The 18,195-nt window shown below is 42.7% G+C and overlaps 1 protein-coding gene across 1 annotated transcript in view; it reads right to left on the bottom strand.

The window, feature by feature from the left end:
• Nucleotides 1-4,778: 4,778 nt before the first annotated feature.
• The window catches only part of RPIA (ribose 5-phosphate isomerase A), a 30,280-nt gene continuing 16,863 nt past the window's right edge, over nt 4,779-18,195 (bottom strand). Inside the window, exons 4-9 of the mRNA XM_012644255.1 lie at nt 16,723-16,782; nt 14,061-14,125; nt 12,929-12,997; nt 12,020-12,161; nt 10,365-10,464; nt 4,779-5,710 (exon numbers count right to left, since the gene is read on the bottom strand). Of these exons, the coding sequence (XP_012499709.1) occupies nt 5,613-5,710; nt 10,365-10,464; nt 12,020-12,161; nt 12,929-12,997; nt 14,061-14,125; nt 16,723-16,782 (534 nt within the window). The 3' untranslated portion in view covers nt 4,779-5,612. The remainder of the gene's footprint in view (nt 5,711-10,364; nt 10,465-12,019; nt 12,162-12,928; nt 12,998-14,060; nt 14,126-16,722; nt 16,783-18,195) is intronic.

Below are 18,195 nucleotides of genomic sequence, written 5' to 3' on the forward strand. Positions count from 1 at the left end.
TCTCCATCATATTTACCTGGCTCAGAAAAAAAAAAATAGTAAATCCCAACTAAAATAATCATTTAACTTAGAAGCTCAAAGGACGGCATTCTCCTTCCTAGAGTTAAGGTCAAGAAGGTCATCTGCTTGAAGAGCGGATGAAGATCTCAGTTCAAACTGGGGCTACTGATGGACCCCCTGGTAGCTCTCCCTTTGACTCAACTCTCTGTGGCTTCCAGGAAACGTCTGAAGACCACAGAACTCCAGGCTTACTCCAAGAAATCAGAGGAGCCTTAAATAAGCCAGAGCAAGGGCAATGCCAGAGTCCCCCCTGAAGGCTAGATCTGTCCAATATTGCAGTTACTCGCCACGTGTGGCTACTGAGCTCTTGGAATGTGGCTGATCCAAGATGAGATGTACTGAAGTGAATACACATAGTATTTTGAAGACCTAGTACAAAAAAATAATGTGAAATACTAACTATGTGTTAAAATAGTAATATTTTAGATATTTTGGGTTAAATGTTTTATTAAAATTAATTTCACCTGTTTCTTTCAACCTTTTTAGTGTGGTGACTAGAACATTTAAAATTATATTACGTGGCTCGCCTTTCTACTGGGCAGTGCTGTTCTTGCCCATACCTGTGCTGCTCTGGGTGCCGGCTCCCTGCAGCTCTCACTTTGCGAGTGCTTCTCACAGGTTCGCAGAGAAAGCAGGAGGCAGCGTCACTGGCACAGAGGAATAGGGTTAAGTGCAGCTAAGCTCGGCAATCAGGTCTGGAACCTTCAGAACTCATCAGTGACTGGAGACTGGCCTCACGCTTCCCCTAAGAACAGCTTCTGAAATCAACTGAGCATGAGCATCACTCTCCTATTTGAAACTCAGATTGAGATACCCCTGAACTTGGGAACTCTCTCAAAATGTAGTGCTGTCATCAGGGGGACATTCAAAGATCTTATTGCCACTGGGTTGGGGCTGACAGAGATGCACACAGCCAGGACTTCAGCTCCCTGAAGCTTCCTCTCCCACTTTGCTACTGAGCAGAGATGGTCCTCAGTGATTCGACACAACAGGATGGGGAAAAATAAATGAACTGAATTTATTTTATTCATCAGCCTGGGTAATGCACTGTCCACAGACACTGGGGTTGCCTTTCCAGATAAGACTTTTCCTTCCCTCTCTGGAATCATCCTCCACTCCACTGCCCACGTTAACCATCACACCTCATCTCTCTCAAAGCACCATGACAGATGTTTATTTGCTGAGGCCAGCTAGAGCACATCTGAATGCTAGGCTATACTGGAGTGTTTTGCTGCCCTGCAATACAACTTGGTTACTAAAAAACCAAAGGCACTGCACCCATGTTAAAAAAACCTCATCTGATTACTGGGTTAGTAGAGTGAAGGCTGATGCAATCCAAAATCTGGCTGCATCAGCTGCTAGGTATGACAGGAAGTGAGCAAAGTCAGGCATTTGAGAAGAAAGTCACAAGGAATGGTTGTCATGGCACCAATGAAGTCTGAGGCTGGAGCCACATCACAGGGTATCTGGGACCTGACTCCCCCACCCCAGTGCCCAGTACACAGCAAGTGCTCAATGCCAATTAGTTAGAGGGGGTGGAAGAGTTGAATGCAGAATGCTCAGGCCCTCTGGATCCTGGGGTCAGCCATATCTTCAGAAAGAGATGGTGCCCCTGACATCAGGAGCTGGTCTGTCAGTCAGGCCTTGGTGTTGCTACAAGCTGGCCTGGCACGCACAGCTAGTCCATGGTGTTCTCCTGTTGAACACAAACAATTTCACAAAATATCAACTTCAGACAAGGCCACTGTGACTGTGATGAAGGTGAAAACAAGACCATAATCACAGACAAAATATAAACATCGTCCGAGTCACAAAAATTACCAAGCATCTTTAATGAGTAACTGCTGCTTCTTTACCAATGCCAGCCTTGGTCGCACTCCATTCTTCCTACCTTCTGGGTAATTATTAAGTTACGCAATCATAGAATCACTCCTGCTTCCTGACAGCATCCAATCCAGAGCAAAGCCCCACTGCCGCAAACCCAAACCCTGTAAGTCCTAACACTCCAGAGACCCACAGCTCCCCGTGGCGTGTGATTTCCCTTTCAGTGGGTCGGTAAATCCAACTTTGTTCAACTGTGTGCTCCTAAATGGTCTTTGGCTAAAGGGAATTAACAATCCTTAGTCATAAATGCCCCTTCCCAGGCTAGCAATGCCTATGGCTGCCATTGTGCCTAAATCACCGGGAGAAAGGGGGGAAAGGAAACAGGCACAGGAGAGGAGAAATCAATGGTTGTTCAGCTTCGTTCCAGAGTGACAAATAAGGGTGACTTCTACAAAGGGCACGTTTCTGTGGCCCACCCAAAGTTGTGTGCAATGTTCTACCCCTTCCTGCCACTAAAGAAAGCTCATCAGAATACAGAAGCTGATTAATATAGGATTAACCATGAGCCTAGGAATGCATGCATGCATACACACACACACACAAAATAAACCATCCACTAACTTCAGGACTTTAACAAATGACTCCAGACTCAAATTCCAACAGATGGACACAACTAAGCCCTGTAACTACCTTGAAGTAGGAGCAAGGCCTAGAGCCAGAGAAGTCCGGCCTGCTTGCCAGTGTGAGACCAAGTTACTTGAACTGAGCCTCAGCTTCTCATTCTGCAAATTAAGAGAACACCATAAGGTTGCCGTGCATTTACAAAGGGCCAGAATAGTGCCTGCCACACAGTGAATGTTCAAATATGATAGTTCACCCCTTCCCCCTCCTCACTTTAAAAGGTTGAAACTACTGAAATAGTATATTAAAAATAGCACATTAAATAAAGTCCCTTTCCTCAAATAAAAGCTTCTTGAAGAGTATTCTAAAATTAGCTTTTCTTTGAAACTTGCCTGTATCCATCGGAATTTTCCCATACAAAGTTACAATATGGCATCCCTGGCGCTTCTTAAGGCCAACGTAAGAGCATCCTCCTGGAGACTACGAAACCCCCCACCTGAAGACCAGGGGCTCCAAGCTGGTTTGGTCACTATCCAGCTTTGCAGCTGTGACCAAGTGACTTACCCTATTCAGGCCTCTCTGCCATAAACTGGCACCGCATTTAACTTTAGCTAAAAGTGCTTTGATGGGAGACAAAGCCAGCAGTGACAATAGGTAGGAAGCTCTCACCAGTTACCCGATGACCTCTGTCCCACTGTGGCATTCCTGTCGACTTGCCCATGGGCTCACAAGGCTGGAGACACCTGGAGCCAGAAGGATCTTCCTCACTTGTGTCCCATCCTCCTCCTCCCACCAGTGGCCGTCAGGAACTGGCCCATGATGGGAGCTCAGAAACGGTCAGATAAATAAATGAAGAGTATAAAACTTTGTGAGAAGCTCTAGCCGAAACCAAGTCGAATATACTTTATTCAAATCCAAGTGATTTTTTTCTTTGATGTCTCCCAGAAATGTGACAGCTTCTCTTGGTTATAAAACTTTCCCAGCACCAACCCTGCAGCTCACCCTGTGCCCCAGATTGATCACATGTAACTAGCATGTGGATCATGCGGAAGAAAACCGCTTTTTCCATCCAACTTATCACCAGCAAGATCACATTTAAAAATAATTTTAATGAAGAATCTTCAATCAAAATTTACCTCTTGAACAAATTACTGTATACGTAAAGCACAGCAGGTGTTTTGTTTTCTTCAAGAGATGAAAAACCTAACCTCAACATCCGAAGGAACTGCGGTTCAGTCACAGGTGTGAATGCCTGTGAAACCCACAAAAAATTTACATGTGATGTGGAGCATGCAGGTGTTTTTCTGAAATTTGGTTCAACTTTGTTGTTTATCTTTATTCCTAAATTTAATCCATGCCATAGGAGCTTTGAAGGATTATTTCAAAAATTAGTTCTATCAAGTTTCTCAGCTGAGATCTAGTGCCCGTTTTGTACAAAAATTATCACCCAACCCAAGTTAGTCTTAAAGAAAACTAAAGCACTCTTAACAATAGGTTTCCTGACAATGTGAGGCAATTATTTTTAAAAAGCACCCTGAGAGTTAAAAAGGAGGAATTGAGAAAGAAATAAAAAGCCTCTTTAATGCTCAGTCCTGATGAACTTTTATTCTGCACCTTGATTTAATAGGAATTTAGATGCCAACAGGTTTGAAAGTTATAATCCCAGCTTCAAAAGAGAGGGCAAGCTGTGGGAAATGATTGTTCAAGTATCGTACAAAGCTAGCACAGGGGAAATCAGGACTCTCAGCATAAAGACCTTTTAACAGGAGGATGGATGCCTTTGCATCTCATCTAGAACCATCTCTGAGCTGGTCACAGCCTTGCCTTTCCCTGTGAGGCTGTTTTCTGGGCAGTTCACTGCTTATTAGGCAGACTGTCTAAAGATCACAGGGTGGGAGTGATAAAGAGGAAATTCAGGTATGTTTTACTGCGTATCAACTTCCATGACTAAAAAAAGGTTTGACTAATATGAAACTTGGGGATTTGTGACTTTTGCTCAGCTGTATTAGCCTCCATTAACAAAGAAAATTTGAGGCGGCAAAAAAAAAAAAAAATTTAATACCTTGCTTGACAAAGGTCTCTAGCATACTTCCTTAGATAACTGATCTATCTGGAAGATAGCCCTCCCAGAAATAAAGGAAGTATTTACCTATTCTTTGCTTCAATATGTCTTGAGTGAATTCTACCCCTTAGCAAAGATCTGATGTAAAGTGAGTGAGCAAAACGGATTCCCATGGTACTTCAAATTCTGCAGTAAAGACAAAGAGTCAAAATGGCACCACACTGTTTTATTTCAATCTGCAAACAATATAAAGAGGTGATGACTTCTGATGCCAAAACATGCAAGTAATAATAAAGGAACACAAAAAATATTAACAATGAAATCATTAAAGAAACAAATATTTCACATTTCACATCAGTGCTTTGGCAGTATTGGCAAGCATTTCTGGCCAACTGCTTACAACAGCAGGCATCTGGAGAAACCCTTCGATCTTAGAAAAAAACAACCACATTTTCTCCCTGAAAGCTAACATTCCAAGTCACTCCACACCACACTGTTCTACCCAGCAGACTTCTGTAAACCTGATCTTAAGATATAACTAGGTATTGTGCGTGCTTACAATGAAAACTAACTCAAAACAAAACAGATAGTGGCAGACAAGTAAACAAAGTTTCCAGTAAGGCATCAGGAGATCACTGCTGGCTGGGCCCTTCATTTTACCAGCTTAAAGAAAGGTTTTGATTTTTATTTCTCAGCAAATCCAATATTCAGAAGCTTAACCAGCAGGCTCAAGTCAAAGGTTTTAAAGACCATTCCCCCTATTCACCCCCTTTTTTTGGTAAATGTTTCATATAAAACATGGAATCAAGTTCTACTTTATAAAAAAACAATATTGTAATAGTAAAAATATATGTTTATATTTCTCTTGTTAAAAAGACATTTAATAACAATACTTCAGAAGACCGGATTTAAACACCCCCCGCCCCCCACCCTGCCAGTTGTGTACCCTGGCGCAGATACATTAAGGCAAAGGCTCCTGGAGAGGTCTGTCCACCCTGGCTGTGAGCTGGAGACTCAAGGTGAACACACTCTGCTCCTTGCAGGGTCAACAGAAAGGCTTCTCCCTCATGTTCACTGAGCCATCCTGCATCCCGAAGTAGACTCTCTCAGCCATGTTGATGAACAGGCCTGTGTCCACCACACCTGCAGGATAAAGGACAGAAACAAGCACTAAGTTTACACCAAGGCAAAAACAGAATCAAGCATTGTAGGGTCACTGCAATACAACTGCCATAAACGACACTGCACAATTAACAAATCTAAAGCCTTCCTCTCCCACATAGCAATGAAAAGAGATTCTGATTATTTCTTCTTGCCACCTCTGTCTCCCCTCCCACCTTGGCTTTCCTTCTGTACTCAAGCATGCCAAGCTTCGTTCTGCCTCAGGGCCTTTGCTCATGCTGTTCCTTGCCTGGACTAGTCATCATCAAGCACTTCAAAGGCTTGGCTCTTCTCCATCCTTCAGACATACCAGATGGCAAGTCATCTTCTAAAGAGACTCTCCATAATTACTCTAAGCACGTCCCTCCCCCATTATTTTCAATCACACAGCCTCAGAAGATTTCCTTACAGAGTGGGGGGAGATATTTGCAAAACATATATCTGTCAAAAGACACATCAAAAAATATAACGACTCCTCAAATCATTATGAAAAAGACAACCAAATAGAAAAATGGGCAAAAGACTTGAACAGGTACTTCACAAAAGAAACTATCCAAAATGGCCAAAAACATTTTTTAAAAAAAAGGTACACAAATTCATGAGTCAAAAGGAAATGGAAGTGCTCGCTTCGGCAGCACGTATACTAAAACTGAAACAATACAGAGAAGATTAGCATGGCCCCTGCGCAAGGATGACACGCAAATTCGTGAAGCGTTCCATATTTTAAAAATAAATAAATAATATTTTAAAAAAGGGGAATGCAAATTAAAATTACAAGCTATCACTACACACTCATCAGAATTGAGTATAATAAAACTTGGCTAAGATGCAAAGACATTTACACATTGATGGTGAGGGTCAACTGGTTCCAAAACCACTTTGTAAAATGTCTGTGAGCACATCTTACAAAGCCTAACATATTCATACCTAACCACTAGCAATTCCAGACACACAATTGTTAGTCATACATATGGTCAGCAAGATATGTATAAAATATACATAGCAGCACTCTTCCTAATAGCTAAAAACAGAATACCCAAATGCCCATCAAGAGTAGAATGGATATATAAACATTTTTTTCACACACAAAGTCAACAATGGAACACTATTCAGGAATGAGAATTAACAACTACATGAGACTTTTATCAAAAATATTTACACACACACACACACACACACACACACACACACACTACAGTGAGATAACACTGATGAGCCTAGAGTGCTGGTACAAGGGTAAATTGGTACAATCTGCGCAAGGCAATTTGGTACCGTCTAGCAAAAATCACACGTACAATTATCCTTTCATTCAGTAATTCTCTTCTAGCAAAGGATTAGAAACATAAATGATAATCTAGTTAAGTAAATTATATTACATGGCCATAAAATGGAATACACACAGTTCTTTAGGGAAAAAAAAAAAAACAGTGAGAAAGCTCTTTTGTGAACCAACATGTAATAATCTCCCAAATGGGAAAAAGCAGGAAACAGAACATGCACATAGTATGCTGTCAATTGTGTACAAATGGGTGGAGCGGGGGAGTTTCAATTTGTGTGTTTAAGGAAGACCATGTCAAAAACACCACACAATTTTGGTAACTTTGGCTGCCTCCAGGTAGGGTAACTAATTGGCTAGAAAAAGGGGGAACGGGGACTTGCCACTGTTTACTCATAATTATGAACGACGTAAATCCAAAAGGATAAATAAAACTTCCAAAGATAGCTCGCAATAAACAAATAAAATGAGGCAGTGATTGATCTATCAGGGATGGAAAGCCAAAGAGTAGAGAGAAGAGCCACTGAAACATAAAGGTCCCTGGCACTGAACATCGCCTACATGACTAGAGCCTCCCCAAAGATAAACAAAGGTGCCAAAACCCATCCTTCTCCAAAATTCTGCAATACAAGGTGAAAGCTTCCATCTGATCCAAGAGGAGGGCAAACCTGGCTCAGAAAAGGCTTTAAGAATAAAGAGCAGAGATGAATGGCAGCAGTCTAAGGTGTAATCTTAGAGTAACCTCTCTTTGAGTTACTGAGATGCTGGGAGTGACTGACACCCCATTCCCCAAATAAAATACAGTGGAAAGAGCAGTGGATGCTAACTATGAACCTGGAGCAGAGAACCCTGATAGCTCTGGCCCTTACACATAGAGTCGCTCTGCTCTGGGTGGAACCCAGTGAAACATCAAGGGAGTTGTTCTCTAAGTGTCCTTACACACTGCATATGAATGCACGTGGGACAAGGGCGGGGCAGCAGGGATAAATAAGGAATCTTGCTTCTCCTCCCTTGCTGCTGGTCCAGTAGTGAATCTAATAGACTAAATCAGGAAGAGAGAAAATGAGAAAAGAGACAACAAACTAGTCTGATGGTCCTGTTGATACCATATATGACTTAATAGCTAGCCTCTTTCGTCATTTTCCTGACTCTAAATTCCTAATAAACTCTGAACTTCTCTAGGATGCAACCTCTACATACTCAAGTGGAGAGCAAACTACGAGGAAAATTTCCTTACAAAGGAGATCTCAATGTCTCAATAAGCCAAGAAAGGTCTGTGCAGGAACAGGAGAGCTGCCTAGTGGGCACCGCGAGAAATCCACCTACATAGCACCTACACTGGTGAGCTGTTTCCTCCCTGGACCCCTGGATTTATTTGTCTGTAGTATCATTAGAGGCAAATTCTCCCATTTTACTAACAGTGACCTCTACATCTTCTCTTCCACCCGCCCTCTTGGCTCTTTACTTCTTCTATTAAAAAGATAACACTTTATTTCTATTATTGCATTAAAGGAACAAAAAAAAAAGATAAGAGAATTCACTTCTCTTTTTGACTTAATAAATCAATTAAAAGATTGTCAACAGAAGACTAAAGTAACAGACCATAGAGTTGGAAGAATTAGCTTTTTGTTATACAGCATATATTCACATCATTTTCAATCCCAACTAGCATGGATAACTTAGAATCTACTACATTTAATTAATGGTGAAGATAGTGCCTTTCTTCCCGGGGATTTATTCATTCAATAAATACTTCCTTGTGTGCTGGACACTGTTTTAATTCATTTAATTCTCCCAACAACCCTATGAGGTAGGTATGAGTATTATTCCTTTTACGGAGGAAGAAACTGAAGCACAGAGATATTAACTAACAGCTCAAAGTCCATACTGCCAGAGAATTGCTGGGTAAGGATCCTTATCTAGACAGTCTGCTCCAGAATTTGCTCTGCTAAACTGACTTTATCTGCCTCATTAGCCAGTGCTGGCCCAAGAATATTCCATGACATGAAATATTTCCAGTGAAACTGACTCTCAATATCTCTCTATTAGTATCTCTTAATAGAGACTGATACCTCTCAAGACTGCCTCCTTGGCCAGGCGTGGTGGCTCTCGCCTATAATCCTAGCACTCTGGAGGCTAAGGCAGAAGGATCATTTGAGGTCAGGAATTTGAGCCTGAACAAAAGTGAGACCCCATCTCTACTAAAAATAGACAAAATTAGCTGGGCATGGTGGTGCATGCCTGTAGTCCCAGCTACTCCAGAGGCTGAGGCAGGAGGATCGCTGGACCCAGGAGTTTGAGGTTGCTGTGAGCTATGATCATGCCACTGCACTCTACCCCAGGTGACAGAGCGAGACTCTATCTCAAAACAAACAAACGAAAAAAAGACTGCCTCTTCTTTTGAATCCTCTCAAGTCAAAGGAGTCCCCAGTACATCCTCTGGCACGGAGTAGGGCTCCAGCCTCATAACTCATCTCTACACTGCCCACCCAGACTTCACCTGGGGCCCTACCCTGGCTCCTACTCCATCATACCCTGGCACAAGCTGCATCTGAGGCTCTCCACTGTTCCAAATGTTCATTTCACACAGACTCTCTTCACCTGGCACTTGAGCAAGTGAGGACTAAACATTTAGGGTCTAAAGACCAACAACTCAGGGCTTCCCTCTTGCTGACACAGTCCTTGGGCAAATCACTTAACCTTCCTCAGCCTGTGTATAACTCCTCTATAACTACTTCATCAAAGTGGGAATCAAATGAGACATTTTTAAACACTTAGCACAGTGTCTAAATTATGGTATGCTAAGGCATAGGTCAAAAACCTCCTCTATACTATAGAACTTCCTCACACTCCCCAAAAGAAGCAAATCTAGCACTCTAGGCTCTCAGTGTTCCTCTAACAGGAATTAGCACCTTCCATCTTATTTGTAGGCATGGCTTCTACACAGCCACACACAAATTTCCCCATGTTTACATCAACTCTCTTTGAGGACAGATTCCATGTTCTATAGAGCATAACCTATAACACGTGGCACGGCATCTTGCCCCTGGTATGTATCCTATGAACGTGGGTAGCCTTATTTCAAAGCAAGCCCCCTCTGACTTTCCATGAGCTTCGGGACTATCCCAACTCAAACAGGCTGTGAAATGCACAAGTGACAAAGCTGCTAGGTAAGCAACAACTGTTCCGGGGCCAGGGAAGCCAAAGGAGGTGAAGTTAAAAACCCAAATACGGTATAAAGGAAGTTCTTTCTAACCGAGTCTTACAAAGCCCATGTCCATCATGCCTTTTGTGGCCAGATGTAGAAGACAGTTATAAAGGACATGGGTGTATATGCCCAGTGCATGCCACTTGTGTTACCTGGGATCATTTTGATGGCTGTGTTCACTTCACTCCATTTGTGTACCCGGTCAAACTTCCAGTCCAAGATAAAATTCCCATTATCTGTCACCACAGGACCCTAGAAGACAATTTTCACATTGACCAAGGATGTAGACACAGGTAGACAGAGGACAGGGAAGTGGAGGGGATAACCAAAGACAGGCATCCTAATTAACCAGCTCCAGCCAGTGCTCCCACTTTATGCTTTCTAGAAGGTGTGCTGTGAAGTAGTAAAGAACAGTTAAGAGTCAGAAAGGCTTGGATTTGAATCTTAACGCCACACAGGTACAGATCTCAGAGGAGCCATTACCTTCTGTGAGCCTCAGGTTTCTTAACTGCAAAAAAAGGATAACGATACATACTTCATAAGACAGCTTACGTATATATTATATGCATAAACACCACAGTAAGAGCTCAACGCGTCTTAGCTGTTATTATAGTGAAAATCTATAGCAACAGCACAGATTACCAACATCACACAATATTCTCATAGCTTCACATTAAGTATCATCAATGATATGAAACAAGATGATGCTACTTCACCCATGACAACCTCCCTCCCATCAGGCAGTCCCAGCGAAAAGACAGGGAGAACAAGAACAGCAACAGGGTCTGAGGTCAAATAGGCAGAGCGTAGTTTTACTTAATTAATCCAGAATTCCTCAACAGCTTCAGATACTAGAAAAGCAGATCTGGGTGCTTAAGAACACAATTGTTAGGAGAACACCAAGTCGAAGGCAAGCACACCAGGACTCCCCGGCAGACTGCCCAAGAAGGGCTGGGAGCTCAGTAAAAACTCGGTGAAGGCAGGCGGCTGGGACTCTGCCTGGAGTAACCCCAGCCCCCGGCCTATCAGCTACAACGTGAGTCACATAACGTCAGCCAGAGCACTGTACGACCACTAGGATCGGGACTATGACTTTTTTAAGTCATAAAAACAATGGGGAAAAAACATATCAAAACAAAAATGTTTCAGGGCAAAGTTACAGATCTTTTCTCTATCTTCCAACCTTTTTATATAGTTATATATGTAATTGTAGTTAGCTTTTGGATTATTATTCTTGCTTATTTAAGTGTAAGGGGGAGAAAAGTTCTCTGTAACCCACTTTAGAAGCTGAAGGGAAACATGAAACATTTGGACTAGGTGTCTGGAGTGTATTCCTGGGGAGAACAATTCACACACCCCAAGAAATTCTATTTCTTGTCATATTTAACCACAGAATGCGAGAAAAGAGGAGGAAAAAAGAAAATTACACCATGGAAACTGAAAAGCTTTCTGCCCTAGTGAGGCTTCCCAAAGCCAGTGTCTAAGCAGCTATGAACCAGGGTGTTCCAGGCCTTGGGTATAAAGGTCAGAACACCTGAAGCATGTCAGACCCTGAAGGACAGAGAAAGAATTATTCCCCCTTTGTATGGAGGATATGCACTGTATTAAGTATGGTATTGTCTACATGAGTTTGAACACAGAAACTAATGTAGCCAACTCTAAAAATAAGTAAGTCGATTAAAAACAAATAAATAAAAGCCAACTGCCTAGGGGAGGTGCAGAGGACCTAACTGGAACGGAAGGAAGGACACCACACTGAGAACCTGAGTGCCCTCCAGAACACCCCCACCCCAATCTGGCCACTTACTGCCTTGTTAACAGCCATGCGGAGTTCAACCACACCCCCAAACTTCTGGCTCACAGCTCGGCTCACTGGGACGTAGGCCATTGGGATGACCTCGATGGGGATTCCCTTGTGCCACTGATCCCCAAGGTTCTTTGAATCTTTCCTGGAAAGAAAGAGTCAAGAAGAACAACAAAAGTAAATAAGCTCAATGGTACAAACACCAAATGCAGGAACGGGGTTAATTAGATGGTGGGAGGGCAAACACTGTGATCAGGGGCAGTACACACTGGGCTGTTTTACTATTTAAGAAAAGAGATACTTGAAATAAGTAGGACAAAAATGTTAAAATCTGATATGGCTGGCTTGCAGGTATATAGGTGTTTAATATTCAGGCTCTTTCTGTAGCTATATTTTTTCATAGTAAGTGAATACACACACATACATGTATTTTAAATCAACATGCAGCACAAGTGCCTTCTACCAGGCTCCTTGAAGGAGAACATGAGAGCTAGTCAAAGACTGTCCACAGTATGAGTCACCCAAGAGGAAGCAGGGTGTGCTGAGAAACTGCCCACTTGCAGGGCGGACTCTGCTTCCTCTGAGGCCACTTGTGAGGATCTCATGAGTGATACGTGAGGTATGCTCTGTCAACAGGGTGACAAGCTGTCTCCTCCCCCTTCCACTGGACACATGAAATAAGACTGAAGATCCTGGCTCAGCATAAGGGTAATGGAATCAGTTAGTGACTTCTACCTTCAGCCTGGAAGCAAAACATAAGCTCTCCTTGACACTGCCTTAAGTCCCAGCTATCAGTCTGAGAAAGTCAGAGAGTTCCTCCATCTCTCTATTTCCCCTTCTATAAAACAGGAACGAAGCTTGGGGATCCAATCTACCTCTTCAGTCAGCAGGTCAGAACGCCAGAAACCATACCTGAAATCAGCGATCACAATGAAGCGACTGGCATAGCCAGCCACGATCTTCTCCTGGGTCAGACAGCCTCTGTAGATAGAAAAGAAGCAAATAAACACAAGAGTATGACAAAATCTCGATTTGGGAACTAAGGTCAGATACATAAATCCCAAATCCACTCGATCCTGGCACTTAAAGAGAAATTTAACTGTTAATGTTTAAAAGGACATCCCCAATCCCATCATGCTGTTTCTAGTAAATGGGCTATAGACACATTAGTCTGTGTCTGGGAGAAACCTAGAAAGCAGACAATGGTTCCCATTCAGGCCAGGCATAATTCCATCCAAGACGCATCTGAGAGAAAGCTTTGTGTTTAGGGAGACGTCATCTAGACATGGCATGAATGGGAGGATCTATAACCTGAGGAAGGCAAGCTTCGAACAATGTGCCCAATCAACTATTTGACAGTCAGTGTGATGGAGAGGAGAAAGCCCAGATCACTGAATTGGCAGATCTGGGTCCAGGCTATCTCTAGTGCTAAGCAGCTAAATTAATTCCCATCTGCAGTCAAGAGGATTAAATAACACATATGAAAATCTTTTTAAAAATAAAGTGTGATTTTAAACAAATGTTCCATCATTCAGTAGTCTGCTTGATTATATAACAAACAGCAGAACAGGGCATCACCTTTTTCAACTCACCATTCCCTACCCTGCAAATCAGCATTTAAGAAACAATTAATGTTTTTCAAATGAATGACTAACATCCCTAACTGTTCACAGAGGTAAGCACAGCTTTAAAGCAAAGGTCACACATTGGTGCCCACAGACCTAATAATCTAGTCTAGTAAGATTTTGGTTTGGCCTGGACAGTTTTTAAAGTTTGAATCAGCAGAAGAATGCAGATCCACAGAGAACCCATTAAGAGGAGTGAGCTCACTAAAGAGGCCCAGGTTTCTTGTCACCAGATTGCTATTAATGACCAGAAATGCCAGGCTGGGTCTAGGGCCATATGCTATCAACATCTTAGCAGAAAGACAAACAGACAAACTCACATATGTCACAGCAGCAACTTGTTCATTCTGTATCCCATCTCACTTTGCTAAGGACGAACTGGCAGATAGTCTTAGCGAGAAAGTATCCACAACACTCACCCACCACCCTTGATGAGATTGAGATCAGCATCTACTTCATCAGCACCATCGATGGCAAGGTCAATCTGTATCAGGGAGAAGATATGTTAAGAGAAATCACCAAGAGCTTTCTTGAGGGGAGGCTCTATGCTAACCCTGACCATGCACTAGCTCATCAGATCCGCAGCGGCCCTATTAGCTAAGTCCAGTATTCCCACTGAACAAATCAAGAAACTGAGGCTCCAAAGGTTAAGTCACTCCACTAGGGTCACCAGGAAACCAACACAGGACCTGGGACTCTAACCTGGGTATAGCTCTCACTTATGACTTTACACTCCCTCTTCCCATTGATGGGCTTCTCTGTGGACAAGCTGGAATTATTAGAACGTGCATTCTCAGTGTGGGTGATATCATACCCTAGGAGGCAAAAACTAGTTCTTGGGGGTGGGGGAAGATCTTACTTAGACATTACAATGGTTTTTGGCCCTCCAAAGGGCCAATACAGTATATATGTGGTATTACATTCCATTGCGGATGGAGGGTCAATAGTGGGGAAAAAGCCAAGAAAAACTGATTCAAAAGTCTCTGTACTAATTTTGAGCAAACTCACAGGCAATTTCAAGTGGACATGAAGATCAAATGAAGAGATATATGAAGAAGTTGACAGACATTTGATGTGTTCCTGAATTGGAAATTATTTAGGCACTTCCACTAAGACCCCACCTTGTCTGGGCTTGCCACTCCCTCTATTAGGATGCTCTACCACCAGCTCCAACAGCAGCTGAGGGGCAAATGGGTTCATTCATCTTTCAAAAAATCAAAATCAAGGAACTTACACATTTCTCATCACTCGTGGTAGTCTGCATGGACAACGTAGGAACCTTAACAACTTTTTTTAAAAAAAAAAACAGCAGTATGCAGGGTACAAATTCTATTCATGCTGCAGTTACTAAGTTGCTTAGCATGGCCGGTGGCACAGGTGTAAAGCCTACAAAATTTCATGCTAGGCATGCTTGTTTCCATCCTTTTACAGATCTGGCCTTTGTCTAAAGTTACAGCCTGTATTGCTCTTCCCCCAGCCTACACTAACCCTTGGGCCAGGCTGCACTGTGGCAATTACCTGAGATCTGGAAGGTGGCAAGTTTTTCTATCTAGGTTCTAAACCCACTTTCAGCCCAAAGCACTCTCTTCACAGCCACTGAACAGATGATCAGCCTGTCCCCCAGGCTCTGCCCATAGACATCTCCCAACAGGTCCTTCCCATAGTTCTTACTAACCCCTCAGAGGCCCATGTGTACCACAGCAACACGGGTTACTAGACCACCATCAAGTTCCTATGTAGAGGACACTTTGGGAACGGTTTTTTGTTGTTTTTCTCAGAATATGCCTGGGGCTTGAACACAAGTCCAGGGCGCCCTTATCTGAAAACAGTAAGGGCTAGAGAGTTTAGGATGAAAACATCTGCTCGCCGGAGACGAAACAACAAGGAACAGGGACGTGTTGAGTCGGGACAGTGGGAGAACAAAGAAATTGCAGTGGGACAGTTGCCAAACAGGCTGTGTTATAAATAAAGAAACTATAGCAAGAATTTTGCTGCAGTCTTATACCGTCTTTGTGTGTGTGTGTGTGTCTCTTTGTAGTGGCTGCAGTCCTGTACCTTCTTTGTGTGTGTCTGTGTCTCTCTGTCTCTGTGCTCATTTCTCAGCCCCAAAAAATGGGCCACGTCATTCCTATGCCAGCCTGGTTTTCCAATTGCCGTAGCCTCACCCCACTTTTCCAGTGCAGCCTTGTTTGCCCTCTCCTCCGCCTTCCTCCACCATGCACCAGCACATTCCACTCACTCTGTCCTAACCATCCCAGCCAGTCTGAGTGGTGCCCACATATGCTTACGTGCCCACGTGGAACTGTTTCCGTGGTTCCCATCCACCCCCCTCTGGAATGTTCTCTCCTACCCTCGCCACCCAGCCTTTACAGTTCAGTTCAAACTTTACCTCTTCCCACAAAATTTTCTATTACAACTAGCACCACTCTAGAATCAGAAGCACCTAAGTTCAAATTCTGGTTCTGCCATTTACAGTGTGGCCTTCAGGAAATGACTTTACCTCTCTGTGCATTTTCACATCTATAAAGTGGGAAAATTATGGTACCGACCCCCAAGAACTGTGGAGATTAAATAATTTAATGCAGGTATAGCACTTAGCACAAAGCTGGATACACAATAATGGCTCAGAAAGTGCCAGCTAGGATGGTGTGTGGTGCTGCTCACCAACTGCAGCCTCCTCTGGGCTGCCCCTGTATTTAACAGTCTTTACCACAACACTTCATTTTAATCTGTTTTCAAATGTCCGTGACTGCCTCAGATGATTCCTTCTCACCTCCACTTATAGGTAAGCTCTGTGGGCTGGCTGATACCTCTGCAGAAGGACCTCAGGAAGGCCTGCATCCAGCCCTGGGTTTGTCCACTCCCGCTTCACTACACTCATAGTTAAACCACAGGGACACACTGGAAACTAACCACTTCTCCATTTGTGACCTCAGCCAGGATTAATACTCAGGGTCCCAGGAGAAAAGTTAATATGACTAACTGACCTTTTCCCTACACCAGACAAAGTATCTAGAACCTACAAACAAGTGACAGCCATAAAAAAGGAGACAGACACAGCAGTCTGACTCTCTCTCTTACCTCTGGGTGTCGATCCAGGTCACTGAGGGTTAAGCCATACTGCAGGATGAGCTGACGGGCCTGCGGAAGACAGAAAAAAGCACCCATAATCACATACTATGAGTTTGTGGCAAGGATTCTCAGAATTCTTTTGGATTTAAGTGTCAAACACTGAGTCCTGCCCAGGCTCTCCTCCAAATCCCAATGTAGCCCATCAAGAGGTAGGAGATATAGCCCCATGAATGACAACACTGCTAATCAACCTGGGAAAAAGGCGAACACGACACCAGAAGACTCCGCTCCCGTGCTAAGCTAAGAGCTCCTCCTCAGTGACTTGCTGCTACTAAAGGCAACGCCATGGCCTCCCAAAGCTTCAGGCAGTACAGCTATTACAAAAAATTCCTAAAATATAGAACCAAAACCACAAAGCATTAGAAACGTTTTTAAAACAATCCAACAGTATAAAAAAAGACTGAGGAAGAACACTATGAATTCATACGGAGTGATTTCCAGGCCTTATTGTTCAGGATATAGGGAAAAGAATATATACACACTCAGAAAAGTATATACAGGCCAGAACTCTAGAATGGCTAAGTGAGAAACAGCAATTTTTGAGCACCAGAATGGGAGAGATTCAGTTTGTGGAAAAAATCAGCACCACTGACTTCACAGACATGCCTCATAGCTAACTAACCTTTTAAAAAGGCTGACGAAAGGGGAGAACAGTGGTTAGGGCCACCACATAATCCCTGAGCAGGATTTTGTAGCTGGGATAAAGGTACCATGAACTTCTGCATTTGAACATCCAAGTCTAAGAGATGAGGGTTTGTGTTCATGTTATTGCTTATAATACACAGAGGAACCAAAGGATGGAAAACTTTTTTGCAAAGGCATGCCTTTAAAACATTTTCTGCTTAAAGTGAAAAGCACCTGAGAGAAATAATCAGAAGGTCCAGATTCTAATCTTAAATATACCAGCCATGTGGCCCTTTGCAAGTTTTCTGTAAAAAGATGGGGTTGGATGAAACCACCAAAGCCAACCTTCTAATCTAAAATCCTAAGATTGTAAGAATAAAACATAAAGACCCTGGAATTTGCAGTATATGGGCCTTACCTGGATCCTAATTCAAACAAACTTTGAAAAATATTTTTAAAGGATAAGACAATAAGAGAAATTTGAGCCCTAGATTTTTATTTGATGCTATTAAAGATCATTGTTTATTTTTTTAGTATTGTTGTGATGTTTAAAGGACTCCTTATTTTTCAGAAATATATAATGAAATATATGCAATGAAATTATATTATAGCTGGAATTTGTTTGAAAATAACAAGGGTGGGAGAGTGATTGAGGTATAAATGAAACAAGATTGGCCATGAATTGGTAACTGTTGAAACTGGGTGCCAGGTACATGGAAGTTCATTTTATCGTTCTTTGCCCTTTTTGAACTTCAAAACTTTCCGTAATAAAAAGCTAAAATAAAATGCTGGCTGAAA

This window comes from Propithecus coquereli, unplaced genomic scaffold, assembly GCF_000956105.1.
Source record: "Propithecus coquereli isolate 6110/MARCELLA unplaced genomic scaffold, Pcoq_1.0 Scaffold208, whole genome shotgun sequence".
Classification (NCBI taxonomy): domain Eukaryota; kingdom Metazoa; phylum Chordata; class Mammalia; order Primates; family Indriidae; genus Propithecus; species Propithecus coquereli.